The sequence below is a fragment of the Miniopterus schreibersii genome (genome assembly GCF_964146895.1).
Source record: "Miniopterus schreibersii genome assembly, chromosome: 1".
NCBI classification, from domain to species: domain Eukaryota; kingdom Metazoa; phylum Chordata; class Mammalia; order Chiroptera; family Miniopteridae; genus Miniopterus; species Miniopterus schreibersii.
In genome coordinates, this window is record NC_138101.1 from 170,697,401 (window position 1) to 170,717,910 (window position 20,510).

Here is a 20,510-nt window from a genome sequence, read left to right on the forward strand (position 1 = left end):
CAGGACTCTACCACATGTCCCTTTATATTATTTGCAGCAGGTTTAGGAAGCTAATGTCTGATTAAATGGCAACTCATTAATCAGAGCAACAAATTCTTTTGAAAGATTACTATATAGTGCTCTTGGGGTTAAAGGTTGGCTTCAAGGCTTAAAGGATAATCCTGTGAGCACTGGCCTAGACGGGGGCAAGACTGCTTGCTTGGGTTTCAATCCAGTTCAACTCGTTCTAATGAATGGCTGTGGTCACACTTTAGAGACTAGAGGGGAAAGGTTACTTTTCCTTTCACATCTAAGTTACACTTAGAAAACAAGGGAGTTAAATCATCTCCAAAGTCTCTCACAGCTATGCCATTGTCACTCTATCTTTTAATTCCCCTATATTATGAAACAAATTGTGAACAAGCGGGTGCCACCCACCTACGAGCCCAGCAATGAAGAGGGAAATGGAACTGGAGTAACACAGAACTTGCTAAGACTAAAAGGTTCTCCAAAACCGAGACCCTAAGGCCCCTTTTAATTCTAGGATTTCTTCTATGAAAGCAGACAGCGGCTATAAAATGTGTGTTAAATGTGTTATTTAGCTTTTATAGAAGATTACATTTTTATTTTATTTTTTGCTTTGATCTTTTTTTAAAGCCGCTAGTACTGCGCAAAGGGAAACGTCAAAGTGGTGCGTCCTTGAAAACGAGCAGCTCAGATAAAGGTGGTGGCCTTGGTTTCGGGTCAAGGGAGGGCTTTTTCAGTTAAAGGAGGGTCCCGGCCGGTGCGCTCAAGGTCAAGGCGCGGCTGCCCCACAGTCCAAGCCCCGCAGCCTCCGACCGCGACCCCCACGGCTCAGACCCAGCCTGCTGTGGCCCCGAGCCGCAGACTACGACCGCGCCCCAGGGACACGAACGTCAGGCAGGTCTCGCACCCGCTCTGGGGGCGATGCCCGACCCCTGCCCCGCTCCGCAGCCCCCACAGCCCACGAACACGCGGCGGCGTCATTCTGAGACCCCCCACCTCTCCGGAGCGTAGCCTGCCGCCCCCCGCCCGGGAACCCGGGATTCCGAGGGCAGAGAAAAGAGATCATACTTAAGCACAGGCTCCCGCTTCCGAAAACAGTGCGAGAGTGGGGGGCTGCGCTGCCAGTCGAGTCCGGGGGCGGAGGGTCGGGGTCACGCCAGGTGCCGCAGCCGCTGGAGGCCAGAGAACACGTGGGAGCGGCGGTGTCAAACAGCCCTTAGAGCCTACGACGCCGATTCGTTACAACGAGGGGAACGTGAGAGCAAGAAAGCCGATATTACTCAATAATTCTAAAATCCCTCGAGAATTAATTTTTGTGATTTTTTCTCCTTCGACAGTGCTTCCTATTCCTGACTTCCTCGCCACTAAGTAACCTGAATCTGCGGGAACTTTTTGAAAGTCTAATTTACTTAATCGGCGTCCCTAACGGTCTCCAGGAGCTACGCTGTAAACAGTCCCTAATAAATGCGAGCGGTAGTACCAGTTAGTTCGGGGGCTCTGCAGGTCTTCGATGAGCCTCTCGGGTTTTATCCGATGTTTAAGTCTTGCGGGGCAAGGTACTGCCTTAAAGAAATTCACACCTTGTTTTAAGCCAGTTAGGTTGGGAGTTTGTTTCCACCCGGAAAGGGATGGAGGAGCACCGGGGAGCATTTGGCTTTTTGGTTGGAGGTTTTGGACCCATTTCTCGGCGCGCATGCGCGTTGTGTCTCTAGGGCGGGCTCCCCGGAAGCGGGTGCGGACCGGCGGGCCACTGAAGCTGTCGAGCGATTGCCCTGTGGCTGTGCGGCTGTCAGGCGTTCCGGAGCCTCGGAGGGGTGAGCTTAGGTGGCCGGTGGTTGCATCTGGAAGGGTGCGTAAGACGCCTTGGCTGAAGCATGCTATTAAGCTTCTTACGTGGGGAAAATTAAAAACAAACAAACATATGCGATTGGTATTGCCGGTTCGTTGCGGATTTGGCTTTCACCTGCTTGACTCCCTCTTCCCAGCAAACGTTAGCTCCGCGCCCACGCCCCGGTTTTGCCCGCCCGCTCGGGGCTGGGGAGCGCACCGTTCTGGTGGTGGTTGCTCACGCAGCCGTTCTCGTGCCCTCGCCGTCTGCGCGGTGCCTTAGCAGGCTGAGTGGGGTTCATGGGTAGAAGCGGTGTTCTGGTCCCAATGCTGGGTGAAATACCAAAGTTAAAATTTCTAGCTTAGAGAATAGCCTGTTTAGACGTTGTTTTATTTAAAGGTCGGTGACGGCCCGTTCCAGAATCACTTGAAACTCCCGTTCCCTCCGTCTACTCGCGCTCGCCGCTCCCTGGCAGCCCGCCCGGCCTCGGGTTTGTGGACCCCGCGGGAAGCCCTCCTCGGGAGCTGCCCCGCTGGCTTCGCTGCCGGGACGATGAAGGGCCCTGCGTTTAGCCCGGAAAAGAAACGAAGGGTGAGAATACCAGCGAAGAGGCTTCGTGAGTTAGCTTCCCCACATCGGGGAGATCTTTTGGCTTCGCCGAAAGGCGAGCTGCCCCGCGTTCCTCCGGCGTCGTCGGCAAACCAGCCTCTTCGGTTTAGAACCGGGACGGGCTTGAACGGAACTGTACGTGGTATGTGATTCCCAGTAGTTTTTCAACTTTTCGTTTTCGTAAATCTTTAGTCTTTATTTTCATTTCTTTGTGTGTTTTAAAATTTAGAGGATCTTTAATGTTTAAGTTCACAAATGTAAGATACGTCTAGTTTGTACAGGTGTCAAGAAGTGACCCTTTTCCCTGGGAAAAGGGCCAGGCACAGCCTGCATCGAATAGTATGGAGTAGACAGAATGAATGAAACTTTAACATTTCCTATTGTGTGTTTTCTTTGTGTGGCTTTCCTTTTTTTAAAAAATACCTTTATTGATTTCAGAGAGAGGAAAGGAGAGGGAGAGAGAGAGAGAGATAGAAACATCAGTGATGAGAGAGTCATTGATCAAGCCCACAACCGGGCATGTGCCCTGACCGGGAATCGAACCCTATCGCCTGGATCCTAGGTCGAAGCTCAACCGCTGAGCCATAGGGGGGGCCTGGCCTTGTGTGGCTTTTTTACACTCTTCCAGTTCACATACTTAACTTGTATGTTGAGCTTGTTTTCCTCTTCCAAGGGTTTTTACCAAATACTTTGCCTTCTGTTTGGATTGTGATGCCCAGTTTGGCATAGTAGAAAAGCACAACTTCTCACATTTGATGGCTTCCACCTTCCAATTCACTTAACCTGCCTGGAGCTCAGTGAAATTAAAGATGACATATGGTTTACCCACTTCATGGGTAATTAATTGTAAGGATCAAATTAATGAATACATGTGCAAAAACAAAAAAATGCTTTTTTATAATGCTGCTTTTGGGGGGGTACAGCGTATCATATGCCTGCTGTTAAATCAGGCTTTTATATTTTGTACATTTTAATTCGTGACAAGTGATTCTGCCCCAGCTTGTCCAAATCTAACAGTACAATGATATATTTTAAAACATTTCATACTTCTCTCACTTGATTGTCGGTACTGACCCATATTTTCCAAATTATGAGTTGTAAAAACTTTCATTATTCTTAAGTTTTTTGCATGAAAAGTGGCTTCCAACTTAGGTCTTGCGTTAATATGAAGTTTATAGTTCTTGAGTCATGCCTATACAGTTTCTAAATGTAGTGTTCTGATTTGAAAATCACTAAAGTTGATTTCTTTGTTTTGGTAGGTTCATCGGACTTAGCTTCTGCTAGAAATAATCACCAGCCTCCATTAGAAAATCCTCCTGTGTCAGAAAGTGTAAGCAAAAGGATTCTTAATTATGCTCATGTTAAAATTTTCAGTATTGTCAAATAATGTGTTCTTAAATTATGTTTGATTAGCACAGTCCTTGTTTTTATTTAAATGTCACTTACCAAGAGAAATGTTTGACATACAACAATTGTGAAAATAGCGTTTGAGGCATCAACCAAAAAGCTTTCCATAGAATCAAAAACATCCATTAGTAAGATAATAACCATGGAGAGAAATACTGTAACTGGAGGAAAAAAAACACACCTCTCCTATTATCTAAGGAAAAGCTATTCTGAAAAAGAGAACTTATACAAAAGTAAGAAATAGTAACATAATAAAAAAAGTGAGGTGTGATTATATATCATACAAACAATTGTGAAGTCTTTGTGTTGTTTTTTAGGGGTCTTTAAGAAACAAAAACATGAAATTCTCATGTTGACCTTTTTATTTATAATGCTGAAAATATTTGATGATAAATATAATGTTCTGATGATGCGGTCTAACTAGACTTTGACCACGAATCATAATGTTGACCTATGTAGTGTCAATTTAACAACTCTATAAAGAAGAGAGTTTCACAGTATTTTGTTTTGTTTTCCCCCCTCTGTTTTTATTTTTTTCCTTTTTATGGAATTTATTGGGGTGACACTGGTTAACAAAATTATTCAGGTTTCAGGTGCACAATTTACAACCCATCATCTGTACACTGTGTTGTGTTCACACCCCAAGTCAAGTCTCTGTTCACCACCATTTATTCCCCCATTCCCTCTTCCCCTCCACCCACCCAGGCAATCACCATACTGTTGTCCATGTCCATGTTTTTTCACAATATTTTGAAAATTGAAACTGGTAAATTAAGAATTAAATTGTATTGTCAAATTTTTCAAAAGCTCAGTAAAAATGTATGATAATGTGACGTGCTTGGTCCCTGAGTAAATGCCTAGCCTTCGGGTTGGTGTTTTCTGTTTCTTTTTTGAGCAGGCCTTAATGATTAATGCTATTTGAATTTCAGTATCTAAATAATTTTCAGGATGTATGGATACACTGTTAGTTTATATTTGAGAATAAATGACATTCATCATGAAGATGATCAGGCAGGATTCCATTACATTTAATGTGGGCTCACAGCTTGTTATGTGTAGATTTGTCTAATGTAAAATATGCCTGCAAAACAAACCTAGTTCATTATCATTTATCATGAACAACAAACTGCAGTCTCTCTGCATCATGTGTTTGTTTCATAAGTGAGTACTAAGATTACAGTGTGGATTGACTTGGCCGTGCTATTTTAATGAGAAAACTGAAGGAATTTGTGCCTGATATTCTCACATTTATAAACGCTCCTATTCATACCTATTTCTCCCTACTACCAGAAGATAACATGTTCTTTTCCTATTTGGGCTAATCCTACACATGTATAGAAAGAAAATAAAAACTTAAAAACATTCATTGTGGAAAATACAAAAAGAAAAAAGAAAGTCAACAACTTAAAATCAACAACTATTAACATTTTGAGGTGTCTTTTTTTCCTGTGTGTGAATATATTTTGTGAAATGGGACTATACTGTTTTATAACTAAATAGCATTAAGGATATTTTTTTCTAACTAAGTAATATTAAGGATATTTTTTCTATGTCATTTTTTTATAGAAACTTGTAATGGGTTTATAGAATTTAATTGTACGTACATATATTTATTTGCTCATATTCCTATCATTTGACATTAAAGTTTTCTCTCTCCAATTTTTTATAATGTAAGCAACCATGTAATGAACATTCTGGTGTATATCCTGGTCATTTCCTTAGGATTAATTTCTAGATGTAAAATTATTAGATCAGAAAGGATAAGCATGCTCTTTGAAGTGTTTCTAAATTGCTTCCAGAAAGACTTTACCAATGTATATGCTCTCCAGCAAGGTCATTAGTGGAATTATTTGCCCCATCTTTATCAGTACAGAGCATTAAAATTAAACAAAAAATCTTTGCCATTTGATCTATAAAAGGCATCTCATTGTTTTATTTTGTATTTATTTTATTATTAATGAAGCAGAATTTTTTTTCTTGTATATGGCCATCTATATTCTTTTGTGAATTACTTATTTCTGTGCTGTGATTTTTCTTACTAATTTGTAGGAGTTCTTTATATTAACTTCCCAGGTGCATTCTACTGTATTGCTAGTCTCATTGGCTTTTGGAGGGGGGGCGGTTAACATTTGTTATCAGCTGATAGCCTGGATCAGTTTTCTTTTATGATTTTCTCTTTTCCTTTTTCTGATGTAGCAGAAAAAAAGAAAAGGTGTGTCTAAGGCAAGTGAATAGCAGTGTTGAATGAATCTAGTACTTAAAAAGTCTTGGCGTCTTAGCCCTGAATAGAATCTTAGAGGTGAAGTTGCACCTGTGAACAGAAAGCTATTATTTGTCAGTAGGTATGACCTATATAGACAGGCCTTCTGAGATCACGCTATGAGCTCAGTGACAAAGAGTGCTGTGGTTAATTGTGATTTTGTGCCATGCATTGGCCATCCTTATGTACTCCATCAGACTCGCTGTGAATCAGATTTTCACATTTAACTGCAGCAACCGAGATGTGTTACATAACTTGCTCTGCTACAAGTAGCAAATCTGGGTGTGAGTCAGAATTTCAGGGCCACTGCTTGCTTGTTAATTTACTCATTCACTTGCCAGATAGCTCACTACTCTTTCAACAAACCCTTGAGAAGCTTCAAGATACCTACCCATTCTGGTGGTGCTGGGAATTACGTATATAAAGCACACAGTCCTCGCTCCCCAAACACAGCAGTCACATGGCTAGGAAATAGTACTTGATAAATAATAAATCATGAAGTTTACTTAGCCTTTTATTTTTTCCTTTCATATCCCAAAGGGTTTTTCTAAAGATGTTGCAGTGCAAGGGTTGCCTTTGGATAAAACAGAGGAGAACAATAGACAAAAAGGTAAAAGGATAAATTTGATTTTTTTTTAATTATAGGAAAATGTGCATATTATAAAATTTACCATTTTTACCATTTTTAAGCATACAGTTCTGTGGCATTTAGTACATTCACATTGTTATGCAGCTGTCACCACCATCCATCTCCAGAACTTCTTCATCTTCTGAACCTCCGCTGAACTTCTGTACGACTCATTAACACCAGCTCTCCATTCCCCCTTCCCTCTAGCCCCTGGCAACTACCGTTCTACTTGCTGTCTCTGTGAATTTAACTATACCTCATATAAATGGAATCACAATACTTGACCTTTTGTGATTGACTTATTTCAGTTAGCATGTCTTCATGCTGTAATGTGTCAGAATTTCCTTCATAAGGATAGAATTTTAGATTTTTTAAATACTCATTGATTTTTAGACGTTCATTAAACAACCTAATAGTTTTTCTTATTATTTTAATTTTAATTATTTTTCCTTCTAAATTAAGCTATTAATAGAATCTCTAAAATCCAGAAAAGGATTTGCATTGGTAAAGGTAATTTTATTACTTCCAACCTGTTGTATAGGTTTGGTACTATACCAAATTCTGAATCCAAGTTTTGGATAGTCTTTGGTAAGGTAGTAGATGGAAGGTATGCTTTGAAAATTTTATTTAATGATGCTTTTTAAAGAAGTTGGTTTTCCTTTATTCTAAGCAGTTTTCTCTTTAGAGTTTGAGTGAATGTTGCCAATTTGACCTCAGGGTTTTTTGGATACAATTTTTTCCCTGCAGTCTCAGGTTATGACTATTGTTATTTAGTCACTTGTGTCTTGCCTTTTTAAAATTGTGAAATCCTATTGCTGAATTCTTAAATTTTCTTTTAGCTTAAAAAGGTTTTTTTGAGTAGCTTATTAAAATTTAACAAATTTTCAGGAATCTGAAGTATATTTTTTATGTTTTGATTTTGCAGCAAATGACATCTTTATTTCTCAGTACACCACGGGGCAGAAAGATGCTCTCAGAGCAGTTTTAAAACAAAAGTAAGTTTCACTTACAGAAAATAGGTGGGCCATTTCTTGTGTTTTATGTGGTTCTCTAAAATCAGCTTCACTTTATGCTATGGATATAGGAAAGAAATATGTATTGTATGATAATATGTATAAAGCATTTTTCATAGTACTTGGCACATACAAAGTATGCAATAGCTGTTAACGATTTTTATAGAAAAGGTACTGTTCTAAGTACTTTATGTGATTTAATTCATTTAATATTCACAAAATCCAATGAAATAGATTCCATTACCATCTTAATTTTATGGAATTCCCATTTTATAGATGAGGAAACTGAGGCCCAGGGAGATTGATTTTTCCCTATGTCATTTAGCAAGTAGACACTAGACTAAAATTTAAACACAGGCAGTCTGGGCTTTAGAGCCTGTGGTCTTAATCACATTACTATACCTTGTAGCAGTGGTCAGGTAGTTCCAAATACATAATATCTGCTATTTACCACCAAAGGATATTTAGACTTCTCCTGGTCAAGATTTGAGAAAGGGACAAGCTTAGTATCTGGATGGAGTGAAGGGAGCCCATGGCTACTATTTCGCTTAAATGTTCCCTCTCAACTTTATCTTAAATATCAGTACAATACAAAACCAACCCTGTCAACAGCACCTTGATAAATATGAAAGAATACATCCACTACTCTGGAGGCAATTTAAAAAATTATTGTCATTAGTGGGGATGGAATGAGTAGATATTCTTAGGCTAAATGTATACTACTCCTGAACCTCTTTAGAAAATAGGAAAAATTTTTACTTACTTTTGAACTCTCACTTTATTCAGTGAGAGATTTATATTACTTCTGAAATTTGGAAGTTAGTATTTTTAATAATACAGTTAAAATAAATACACAAGTACTAAAATAAAAAATTTATTCTTTTTCTCCTAGTTATCCATACATGTTATGCGTGGGAAACACAAAAATAATACTATCTCTAAGCCACAGAGGTGTGATCTGAGCCCGCCAGAATTTTACAACTGGCTGTTTGGCCTCATCATGTCTTTCCTCTTTGTGTTTGTTCAGCCTGCAATTCCGAATATGTGTGGTTAGGAAAGTAATTTCGATGGTATATTGTATACTGGAGTTTGTAAATATACATGAAAAAGAAGAAGTAGGGGCATGAGGAGTGGTGCAGTCTTCCACGTTCTGTACTTGAACTGAAAATTGTGGATTCCATCTGCCTCAGTTAGACAGAAAGTGATTATCACTTTTATCCAGCTGTCATCTGATAGAAGTGGCTGCTTGCAACCATAGTAGGGACTTGATCAACTTACCTTCAGGTCAGAACTCTCCGAGCTGAAGTCTCTCAGACCTCTCAGCACTCACAGACCCGAGAGGGGGAAGGTTTTCCTAAACAAGCAGCAGACTGAGGGAGCACTACCCTTCTTTTTTTTTTTTTTTTAAATTCTCACTTGATATTTTTTCCATTGCTTTTCAGAGAGAGTGGAAGGGAGGGAGGGAGGGGGAGAGAGAGAGAAAGAGAAACATCAGTGTGAGAGAGACACATCGATTGGTTGCCTCCCGCACAAGTCCCCACCAGGGCTGGGGACTGAGTCCTGACCAGGGCCGGGGATCGAGCCTGCAACTGAGATGCGTGCCCTTGGCCAGAATCAAACCCAGGGCCCTTCCGTCCACAGGCCAGCACTGTAACCACTGAGCCAAACCAGCCAGGGCAACACTTCCCTCATCTGTTGATAGTAGTTATCTCCCTATTTCAGGATGAATGAACAGAATATTTAAAAAACAAACTAGGAAAAGCCTCTAAGAAGATAATTGCAAATATAGAGAATAATAATTGAATCAGAACGATAAAAATGACTTTTATGCTGGGTTAAAAGACAGTCTAATTATGTCTAAAGAAATAAATTTCTCTGTAGCCTGTGTCACTTGATTTTTTTTTTTTTTTTTGAAAATGGTAGATGGAATTTGGCAAAGTGATTCTAAGATTTACCTACAAGGACATACAGTTAAGAATATATACATATAGAATACACACAGTTGAGAATAGCTAATTTTGGAGGAACAAAAATGGAGTGATGGCAAATTTCCCCTATTTGATGTCATAGTATGCTCTAAAGCTATAATAATAAAAGGTAATAAACTAGAGCCTTATAGGAGTGAAGAGTTGGGCCAGAGTGTCTAGAACTAAGGGGAGAATGGCCTTACATGTGACTGGACAGGTAAGCAGAGGGCCAGGTTATAAACTCCTTTTAAAGAGTTTGGACTTCAAGAGAAATGGCAAACCGTTTAAAAGTTTTAAAAGACTCACTCAGGTGGTTATATCAAAGAATGTGTTGGAAAAGGGCTGACTGCAGTACAGGAAGCCAACTGACTATACATTTTTCCAGGATCTCTTTGAGAAATGGGTTAGATTATTCCTGAATACATGAGGGAGTGGTGGAATGAGGGTAGGAATCATGCTGCACTGAAGAAAAGTAGACAGAGTTGGAAGATAATTTGGAAATAGAATTGACAGGAATTGATGAATTGAGATTTTTGCCTTGTATAAATGCATGGTCAGGAGTATTATTCACTGAGAAAGGAAATTTTTGAGAAAATCATTAGAGGAATAAATTTCATTTTGGATGCGGGAAGGGATTTGAGTGACCTATGAGACATCCAGGTAAAAAAATGTCCAGTAAGAAATTGAATATAAAGGTCAAGTTCACAAAAGGGATCTAAGTTGGACATCCAGATTCGAAGTCATCAGGAAGTAGACAGTAGTCTAAGCTCTGGAGATGGTTGCAGTGGCTCAGTGAGAGTGAAGAGAAAGATGGCATAGGATGGGGCTGAGAAAACCGGACTCCTGGGAGATACGCAGAGGTAGCAAGCTAGCTACTAATTGCTACTCAGAAGGTTTGTCCCGAGTTGTGGGGGTATGGTGCTAACAAAGCCAAGGGGAATGAGGCTCTAAGTCTGATGTGCTGCTCAGAGGTAAAGAAAGGAAAGGACTGAAACGGGCCATTGAATGGAATAAGAGTCATGAGTGGCCTCGGCGAGAGAAGTTCCAGCACAGCAATGGGATAGTTGCCAGATTCCGAAGGTTTAGGAATGAAGAAAAACATTTTTAAAAAAGACTAGAAGGAAATAGTTTCTTCTGAATGAGATAAGAAATTATGTCTGTTTTTCCAGTTTTTAACAGTTGGAATCTTTTTACATTTGCTACATTGAGTGTTTATTAATTTGATAGCGGAAAGCATAAAATTTAAAAGCCTATAAAAGAGGTTGGTGTCTAGCCTTATAATGTTATTTCTCTTGTTCGTCAGTTAATGTAGGATGAGAGATCTTAAAGGGTAAGTCATACTCAGATCTCAGACAGAAATGAGAGGTAGGGAATATCTGAATTACATTTTCTTAGTACACCACTCAGTCAGTTAAGTATACGTATATTGAGCACCTGCTATGCGCTTAGCACTTTGTTAGCTGCTGTTTGGTATAAAATAAGTCCCCCGCCTCGACCCCACCCAGGTTGCTTAGAGCTTAGTCGGGAAGAGAATATGTACACATGTGGAGGAAATAGGGACTAGAACTCATAGGAAACAGCATTGCATTCAGTATATTATGAAACTGTTCTGTACACACATTTAAACCATAGCATGGCTGACTGTCAAGTCTCAATTGTGTGATACAGGCAGTAAATGCAAAAGGAGTGATGAAGGGAGAGAGCAAGAGGAGGTGTGGCAAGGACAGGCTTATTTAAAAGGGTAAGGCTGATGGTGGATCTTGAAGGAGGAGGTTATAATAAGTGGATAGAAGAAGCTGAGAGAACAGAGTGGGAAAGGGCGTGGAGTGAGCTGTGGGAGTGGCGTGCGTGGAGCAGGGGGTGGGAGCGGGACTCCAGAGAGGTTTTGTGAAGTAATAGGAGGTATTAGGAAGCTAGGGCAGGGCCAGAGAATGGCGTGCGTGGGAGGCCAGCCAGAAGAAATTAGCCTATTTAGTGGCTGTAAGGAACACTTTTAGATTTTTGAATGGTGGAGAAACATGTGTGGGCAGTATTTAAGCAAGTAAAAACTGGAAGAATGAAAATCGTTGGCAGGAGGTGATGACGTGTTTTACAGAGAGGGAGAAGTAATAAGGGAGAAGCGCTGTTCTGAGAGAGAAGGCGAGGTGGCCTGGGGAGACCTCGGAGTCAGACCCTAACTGCTACTTACTAGTTATGTGACTTTGATCAGCTAAATCCCATGATCTCTGTGGACCTGTTTCTTCATCTGTAAACTTAGGAAGTTGGGATAGATGGCCCATTGGGTTCTCCCTGCTTCTATAATTCTATGACACTGTTCCTGCAATTGTGATGAAATAATTGACACAATTTGATGACTCAGGTGGGTTTGAGGAGGTTAGCGGAGGGTAGAGAACTCAAGATAACTTCACAATTTTCAGGCAGAGAAAAATGATGCTCCTAGTAGAAATGCAGAAATATCAAAGAGGAGTAAGTTGGAGAGCTGTTCTGTGTCTTCTCTAAAAATCAAGGGGGGAAATCCAGCAGCTGGGGATGGAGCGCATTCCTGCCGATTTTACTTAGGTTCTTTTACTAGGGACACTTCAGTTTTGTCAGTGATTTATTTACTTATTTTTCTAACATTTTAAAATTTTACTTTTAGAGAGAGGAAGGGAGAGGAAGAGAGAGAAACATTGATGTGAGAGCAAAGCATCAATCAGCTGCCTCGATGCCCAACCAACTGAGCCACACTGGCCAGGGCTCATTGTCTTCTTTAGGCCAAATATAGAGGGCAATTGACCTGTCTTTTATTTTTAGTATTTAGTTAAACATCTTATTGCAAATATGTATATATTTGCTAGACTCATTTAAAAAAAATTTTTTTTAATTGAATTTATTGGGGTGACATTAGTTAATAAAATTATATAACTTTCAGGTGTACTGTGTGCAATCAGCGCCTTCCACTGTTAACTGAAAGGTTGGTGGTTTGAGCCTCGGCATTATTATCCCAGATGCTGGGAAGCCAAATTTGGTAGACTAATTTTTAATTCAGGCTGTTTAATAGTGTGTGTTTTGTGCCTGTTTTAAAAAATCATGTGACATTTTAAAATTAAATCTAAATGAGCTACAATTCAAAAATAACTTTCATCAGTTTAACAATCCTCCTTGGGTTGTTTTCCTGTGGAAATAAAACTTGGTACTTAAATTCTTAGAGCCTTTTCTGCATGTTTTATTTTTATTTACTTATTTATTTTATCTTTTAATTGAACTTATTAGGGTGGAATTGGTTCACAAAGCCATCTAGGTTTCAGGTGTACAACTGAAAACATCATTTGCACACTGCATCGTGTGCCCATTGCCCCAAGCAAAGTTTCAGTCCCCATTTTACCCGCCTTGCCCCACCTCCACCTACTCCCCCACCCCCCTTTCCCTCCGGCTAACACCACACTGTTGTCTGTGTCTGTGTTACATATGTGTTTTTGTTTTTTGTTTTTCTTAATCCCTTCACCTTCTTTCACCCAGCCCCCCAAGTCCCCTCCCCATGACAGCTGTCAGTCTGTTCCCTTTATCCATGCCTCTGTATTTTGTTCATCTTGATTATATATCTTTGTAATTGTGGTTATGTCTTTTTCCCATGCGGAAGTCTTAGTTTCTGAAATATCACTGCCTTCAAGGAATTATCTTATTTCTTTAGTGTTTAGCTTGATAGATTTCATTAGCCAAATGACTGAAAAGATGCTGATAGGGAAAACCAGGTGATTTGCTTTCTTAAAAAACACAAGAAAACTCACTTTCAGCAGATTACCACTTAGGTATTTCTTGAAATGTTCAAAGTAGCTTACTGAATATATTTGTATCCCTTTTTTATTTACAGAGCTCAAAGCATGCCTGTGTTTAAGGAAGTAAAGGTACAGCTTTTAGAGGATGCAGGCACAGAAGACGCTGTTGCTCAGGAGCCTAGAACCTCACCCAGCGGCGTGGATCCAGCTACAACTGTGGCTGCAGCGACTGCCGCCGCCATTGCAACAGCCGCTCCACTGATAAAAGTATATTTTTCTCCCCAGATATTCATTCATCTACTTTGTAAAATGTGAAAATCTTTAGAAACTGATTCTGTAAATGGTTGCATTCAACTGTAGGTTATGGACATTTTAGTTGCTCTCAATTTGAAAGCATTTTCCTTTTTGTGCCGGTGTTTTACTTCCCAGAAGTTGTGAGACTTACCTCCTCATTGCTGTGAAAATGCTAGAGAACACAGGACTTTCCCAGTTTTAGCACTGAAGATATTTCGTCTTGGGAACCCTAAGTTCTGGGCAACCTGGGACAGTTGGCCATCCTTATTTCAGAGCTGGCAGGGACTTTAGAGGTCATCTCTGCCAACCCTTTCAGTTCATAAATGGGAAAACTGAGAAGCAGGTCAGAGCAGCACAAGGTCCCAGAGCCAAGACTAGAACTCCAGGCTGCTGACCTCGCTCAGCCTGAGATTAGTGAAGTATCTAAAGCTACTTTGTTTTGCTATTTCCTTCTTTTAAATTTCTAATTAAGTATTTTATTTCTCACATTATAAAAATTGTGTGGCAGATTTGGTATTTTTTATGAGAGAAAAGATCTACTTAAGGATAGCTATGTTGTCCCTTTTATTTCTGTGATTATAAAAATAAAGGCATTAAATCATCAGAGATTTAGAGGGTAAAAATCTGGTTTGATCATTTCTCAGTATCAATTGCTTTAAATAATTTTCAGTAATTGAGCATATTTTTATATCTTTTGATATTTTTATTGCCTTAGGTGCAGAGTGATTTGGAAGCAAAGGTCAATTCTGTTACAGAATTACTCAATAAGTTACAGGAGACTGACAAACAGTTACAGCGTGTTACAGAGCAGCAAACAAGCATTCAGAATAAACACGAGAAGCTACATTGTCATGATCATGAAAAGCAAATGAATGTGTTTATGGAGCAGCACATTAGACATCTTGAAAAACTACAACAACAACAAATAGATATTCAGGTATCTCTACCAAAGCCAGCACACATCCCATGATCTTTCATCACTTGGGTCTCTAAGCTGATATTCATTGATAATTGCAGTAGCTCGTTAGATTATAAGAGTTTTAGTTCTGAAATAATGATGCTTGTTCGTCATTCTTCCCACCTGTGTGGACAACTCTGCATGTTCCAGTTCGAATGTCACTAGTTCTGTAGGACCTCTCCTTACAGTTGGCTTCTCCTTTTGTGGTATTTCTATTCATACCATTTTTAAAGTGCTCACATCACATTGCACTTATTTGTTACATCAGTGTTTCTTAGCCTGAAAATGTGCAGGAGAATCACTTGGAGAGCTTTATAAAAATACACATGCTGTACCTCTCCGAGATTCTGAGACAGCAGGTCTGAGTTGGGGTCTGGGAATTAAAAGCTCTCTAATCATTCTGATGCACACACTTGGATGAAAACATCCAGCATACTTATTGCTTCTGCAGTTAATTAAAAGAATGAACATTGTTTAGTGTCTTTTAAATATGAGGCACTGAGCTATTATAACAAAAAGTTATCCTCGCAAGAAGCTGATAGTATAATTTCTTATTTATTGTGGAATTTCCAGATCCCGGGATAGGACCCAGCATTCAAGTACTCGGTATACTTAAAAAAATTTTTTTCAATGGGTAAATGACCAGCATTATAAATACATTGGTTTTAATTTACTTTTTCTCTAATTAATGTGCAACTTTAAAATTTTAAAAATTAAATTAAAATGTAACATTTAAAAAAATAAGTTTGTTATAGCTTGATATATTGTTACAAAGTGAACACTAATATGCTGTAATTTTTAAGACTTCTTAATAGAGTTTGCCTTGAGCTTTTATGTGGTTGAAGATAGTGTTTTTATTGGAATGATCATGGGCATACAATGTAAAGATTTCGTTAAGTACCCCATGCACGACTAAAATTGAGTGTGCTGCATGTTATCTAGTAAGAGGCTAGGAGTAGGCCTATGAGGGTTCTCAGTCTACAAATAACTGTACTGTGAGCCTTTATTTCTTTACCTAGAAAATATTGTCATTTTTTTGTTTAGGACAAAATGAGATGACACATTTGAAAAGCACATTGATAACTTAAAGAGAGGGTCTTCCTTGTCCTATTGTCTTTCTGCCATTCATCCATCCTTCCATTAATAAACCCATAATTTATTGACTTTCTGATTTTGGAAGAATGGAATCTTTGCTAATTCAGATGTATTATTTATAAAGCATATAATTACAGAGAAAGTTGAGGTTTCAGTGACATACTAGGTATATTAGCAGTTCAATAAATGCTTAATGAAATGAAATTTATTGAGCCTCTTCCATCTGTTTCGTGTAGAGAGATCTCTACACTTTTATAAGAATACTGTAAAACTATAAATATTTTTAGGTTTTTCTTTACTCGGCATAAAACTCTCTTTTAAAATCAGTTTTATTGGATAAGATACTGATACATTTCAGATATTTTCATAAATAGCACTGAAAACAGTTACCGCTATAATTTACACTTATATATAAGTGCATATATTATTGCTGCTGCTAAGTATGGCTACCGTTTAAGTGCTTACTAGCAATGGTTTTTAATCCTTTACTTCAAAACAAAATCATCCATAATATAAAAGATGAGATGTTTTGGTTTTAAATTATCTGGTTGAAGTAGAGGTCCCCTTTCTTCTGGTCATCTCCTAGCCTGTTTCAGTGTCCCCTGAGCCATCTCTGAATGAGAAAGGAAGAAATTGAGGTTTAGGCTAGTTACATAAAATGATAAGGTCATACCACAGAGCCAGGCTGAATCCAGGCCTTTGTAATTCTATATCCTTCTAGTGGCATTACTGCTACAGTGGATAGTTGCATATAATGTATTTATTTTCATTGTTTATTAAATTGAATGAATTGTTTTAAGTCTTCTAATAAATTTCAATGTTTTTTGTCGTCTAACTCTTTCAAATGATATTTGAAATTAATAACATAATTTTCTTCTAGACTCATTTCATTAGTGCTGCACTCAAGACTAGTAGTTTTCAGCCTGCTACTGTGCCTCCTAGAGCAGTGGAAAACTGTTCTGTAAAACCAGACCATTCTAATCATGGTAGCAGTAACCTATCTTCACATAACTTGTTTGCTTCCAAACAAGGTAAAACAAATGTAGTTTTCTATGAATTAAAAATGTCAGCTATAAATTTTCTTTGTGGTATATTATTGGGTTGTAGAAGATTAAGTCTTTTATAAAAATCAGTTCTTTTTGTAGGTCAAGTAATTTTTAGGTCATTTGGAAACTTGATCATGTCTTAGTTTATGGTTTTAATTAATAACCTTCATAAATTGTCAGAAGCACTTATAAATTTAGGAAAGTTTTACTTATCTAGTGTCAAACATGCTTATAATCAATTCTCCAGTTCTCTGGCAAACTGTGGATTTACTATTTTTATTGATTCTGTCAGGAGAGAAACCACCTGAGTATAATTATAAATGATTTCTAAGTATTTTCAGAGTTAGTAATGCAAGTCTGTCTATCTTAATAGGATTTTTAAAATCTCTATAATAGAGGAATACATAGCTTATTTGTATGAAACCTTTGGAATTTAAAATGAATGAATGCATGTATTCTAAATTATTAATATTTGAATAATGAATTAATGAAAATCAAGGACTATTCCTTTCATGATACACAGATCCATGTAGTACAATATCCCCAGCATTTGATTTGTTAGAACGCTGTTGTACTACATACGTATTAAAGATTCCTTATATTGTTAGGCTCTTTGTTTTACAACAAATTAATGGTCCTTACAAAACTATTGTGAAGTGATATGAGTCCATTTTTAAGCTGTGAAGGGAGGAAGATGAAGCACAGGAAGGTTATGACTTGCTTGGTCAAGGTCATCTGGCATGAGAGTAAGAGCGGCAGAGCTTCTGCCAGAACTTGGGTTTCCTTATGACCCTCCCATGTGCTTCCTATAGAAGTAGACACTTGTTTCATGCTCAGTTCTGGAAAACTACTTGCTTGTAATTTTGTTTTTTCACACCTGAGTTTTAAAGGAAAAAGATGTTTGTTTTATTGATTGTATACCGAATTGTGTTTTTTTCCGTATATTTTAGTGACAGTAACAAATTTTTTAAAATGAGTAAATTAAAAATTCAAATTAAACTTTATATGTTCCTATACTTTTTCTTGGGCATACATCATTTTTGTCCTTGTAGTTGTAGCATAAATATAATTTCATACTACTTCTTTGCTAGCATACCAAAAGCATTTCGTATGTTTACATAATTATTTTCAAAATACTAATTTTTAATGACTGAATGATAGTCTGTTGAATGTTTAGTACTTCCTATACCTTTTTTATTTTTTTTAAATCCTCACCAGAGGATATTTTTTCCATTGCTTTTCAGAGAGAGTGGAAGGGAGAGAGAGAGAAAAAAACATCGATGTGAGAGACACACATCAATTGGTTGCCTCCTGCACTAGCCCCCACCAAGGCTGGGGGTCAAGCCTGCACCGAGGTACGTGCCCTTGGCGGGAATCAAACCCAGGACCCTTCAGTCCACGGGCCCACACACTGACCACCGAGCCAAACCGGCCAGGGAGGTATTACCAGTTTTTATTGCCACAGGCAGTGCCCGGCTATGCCATTTTCACCACAGCTTAAATAGCACTGAACATTATCATATTGATTTTTTTCTTGCTTATTAGCTATATGTGTAAAATATTTATAGTCTGTTGATTTATTTTGCTTTTTAGTGAGGGTGAAGTTATTTCTATATACTTGTTAATGACTTATATATTCTTTATAACTTTGGTTTTATTTTTAAAATATGGGGAAGCTGAACACTCTACAATGTAAACTTTTTAAGAAGTAAGTTAAATTTCTTTTCTTTTAAGCACCATCAAGGGAGGTTGAAGATACGGGCTTTGATAAACAGGAATCTCCTTTGGAGACCCCAGCACCTCGCAAGTTTGCTCCGATACCAGTTTCAAAGGATGATAAAATATCAAAGAGGGAAAATCCTGTGGAAGAAAAAGAAAATATGGAGATATCAGGTCATGCAGGTAATAAAGCAATTATTATTAGCACCCACTACTTTTATTAGGCCTATGTCATATTAGGAACAGATTTCCACACTCAGTATTATAATTTTCTAATGAGCTTGATAGTAACTAAAGTGGGCTCTCTATTTTTAATAGTTTTCTTTAAATGGTTTGGGCAAATCAAGCTTCTTTAGATTCTTCATAGAAGGAGTTGGAGATATACACTTATGATTATATTTTGATTGTCTTCTATAGGTTATTAAACCTTTAATGAACAAATTTTGCTTTTAATAAATAAAAAATAATGCTCTGCTGATCATTTTAGAGCATGTTTTCTTATGTTGTTTTTAGGTGTGAGTTTCAGTAATAAAACTCAGAGAAATTTAACATTTGTTACTGTGTTCAGTTGGATAAAGTGCTCATATATTAACTTTTATAAATGACCTGAAATAATTAAGACCCTTAAATATAGTCCTTTAGGAAAAGTAGGTGAAAATGTTAAGTATAAGCTTTTATTCCTTAATGTATTTAAGTCCTGTTTTGGACACATTTGAGGAGTTTTAAGGAATTTAAAAAAATAATAAAATCTTTAAAAACCATCTTCACCAAGAAAAGGTTGTATGTAGTCTCATTAAAGATGAGGCTAAAGAGAAGATTCAGCTGATAGTTGCTATGAAGAAAAACTTCGCTTCCAAATTCCTTTTTTCTGTAATGGAAATAAAATCAGGCCTAAACTTTCACCTGGATCATTTTCATGAGTTATGAAATTAGTTTTATTTGATGAGTGTATTTATAGCCTACATTGTAGAGTGAATTGAGTTGATCACCATCAGAAGGAGCTAATTTGGTATAAATACATGTGAAATATTATATAAAAGAGGAATGAAGTAGTACTTGAAAAATGATGCTGTTATTTCTCTTTAGGAACTGTAAGACTATTGGAACAAATTTTGAATAATCAGGATTCTTTGACAAGAATAAGTGAATCTTCAGACAAAACCTCACTAACAAGGTCAAAAATAGGATGGAATCCTGAAAGGACAGACAGGTAAAAACAAGAGACTGGAATAAAAGCTGGATGGAAAAGAGCGTTGTTCAGCCCTAGCTGGTTTTGCTCAATGGTCAGAGCATTGGCCTGTGGACTGAAGGGTCCCAGGCTCGGTTCTGGCCAAGGGCATGTACCTCAGTTGCAGACTCAATCAATACCTGGCCCCCATCAGGGTATGTGCAGGAGGTAACCAATTGATGTGTCTCTCTCATATCGATGTTTCTCTCTCCCTTCCACTCTCTCTGAAAAGCAATGGAAAAAATATCCTCAGGTGAGAATGAAAATATATATAGATATAAAATGTAAAAAATAATTGTTTTTCTTTTGACTTAATATTCAGAATTTTCTTTTCCATATTTATACTATTCCAATTCAAAAGATGTTAAAGCTGAAAGGTTCTATTTTAATTGCCCCTTTATCCAGGGAGTATCCATATCTAGGGATTAATCCAGATTTTATGAGGCTCCTAGTTTATATAATTTGGGGGACCCTATTTAAGAAAATATAAAATTTTGAATACAAAACTGGTAGGACCCCTCCCAGCACCTTTGAAGAGGCCTGTGCAAATGAAGGTCCTTAAAGCTTATACTTCCTTACCTTGTGTGAAATCACTCCTGTTTATATCATTTAAGTCAGTTCTAACTATGCATATTTTCATTATTATTTAGCAGATATTTTTAGTTCATTTATAAAACTACCTAATTCCCTTCTTAGT

General features: G+C 38.0%; 1 protein-coding gene across 4 annotated transcripts in view; it reads left to right on the forward strand.

Annotated features, from left to right (window-relative positions):
* The first annotated feature begins 1,716 nt into the window (after positions 1–1,716).
* KIAA0586 overlaps positions 1,717–20,510 on the forward strand; it is an 88,558-nt gene continuing 69,764 nt past the window's right edge. For 2 of the 4 annotated variants that reach the window (XM_081157608.1, XM_081157610.1), the window contains exons 1-10: positions 1,717–1,820; positions 2,234–2,585; positions 3,703–3,773; positions 6,651–6,720; positions 7,664–7,733; positions 13,569–13,740; positions 14,483–14,704; positions 16,701–16,851; positions 18,601–18,768; positions 19,672–19,795. In XM_081157608.1, the coding sequence (XP_081013734.1) occupies positions 2,387–2,585; positions 3,703–3,773; positions 6,651–6,720; positions 7,664–7,733; positions 13,569–13,740; positions 14,483–14,704; positions 16,701–16,851; positions 18,601–18,768; positions 19,672–19,795 (1,247 nt within the window). In that variant the 5' untranslated portion in view covers positions 1,717–1,820; positions 2,234–2,386. Of the gene's footprint in view, positions 1,856–2,233; positions 2,586–3,702; positions 3,774–6,650; positions 6,721–7,663; positions 7,734–13,568; positions 13,741–14,482; positions 14,705–16,700; positions 16,852–18,600; positions 18,769–19,671; positions 19,796–20,510 lie in introns of all 4 variants that reach the window. The other 2 variants (XM_081157607.1, XM_081157609.1) reach the window with 1 other exon arrangement.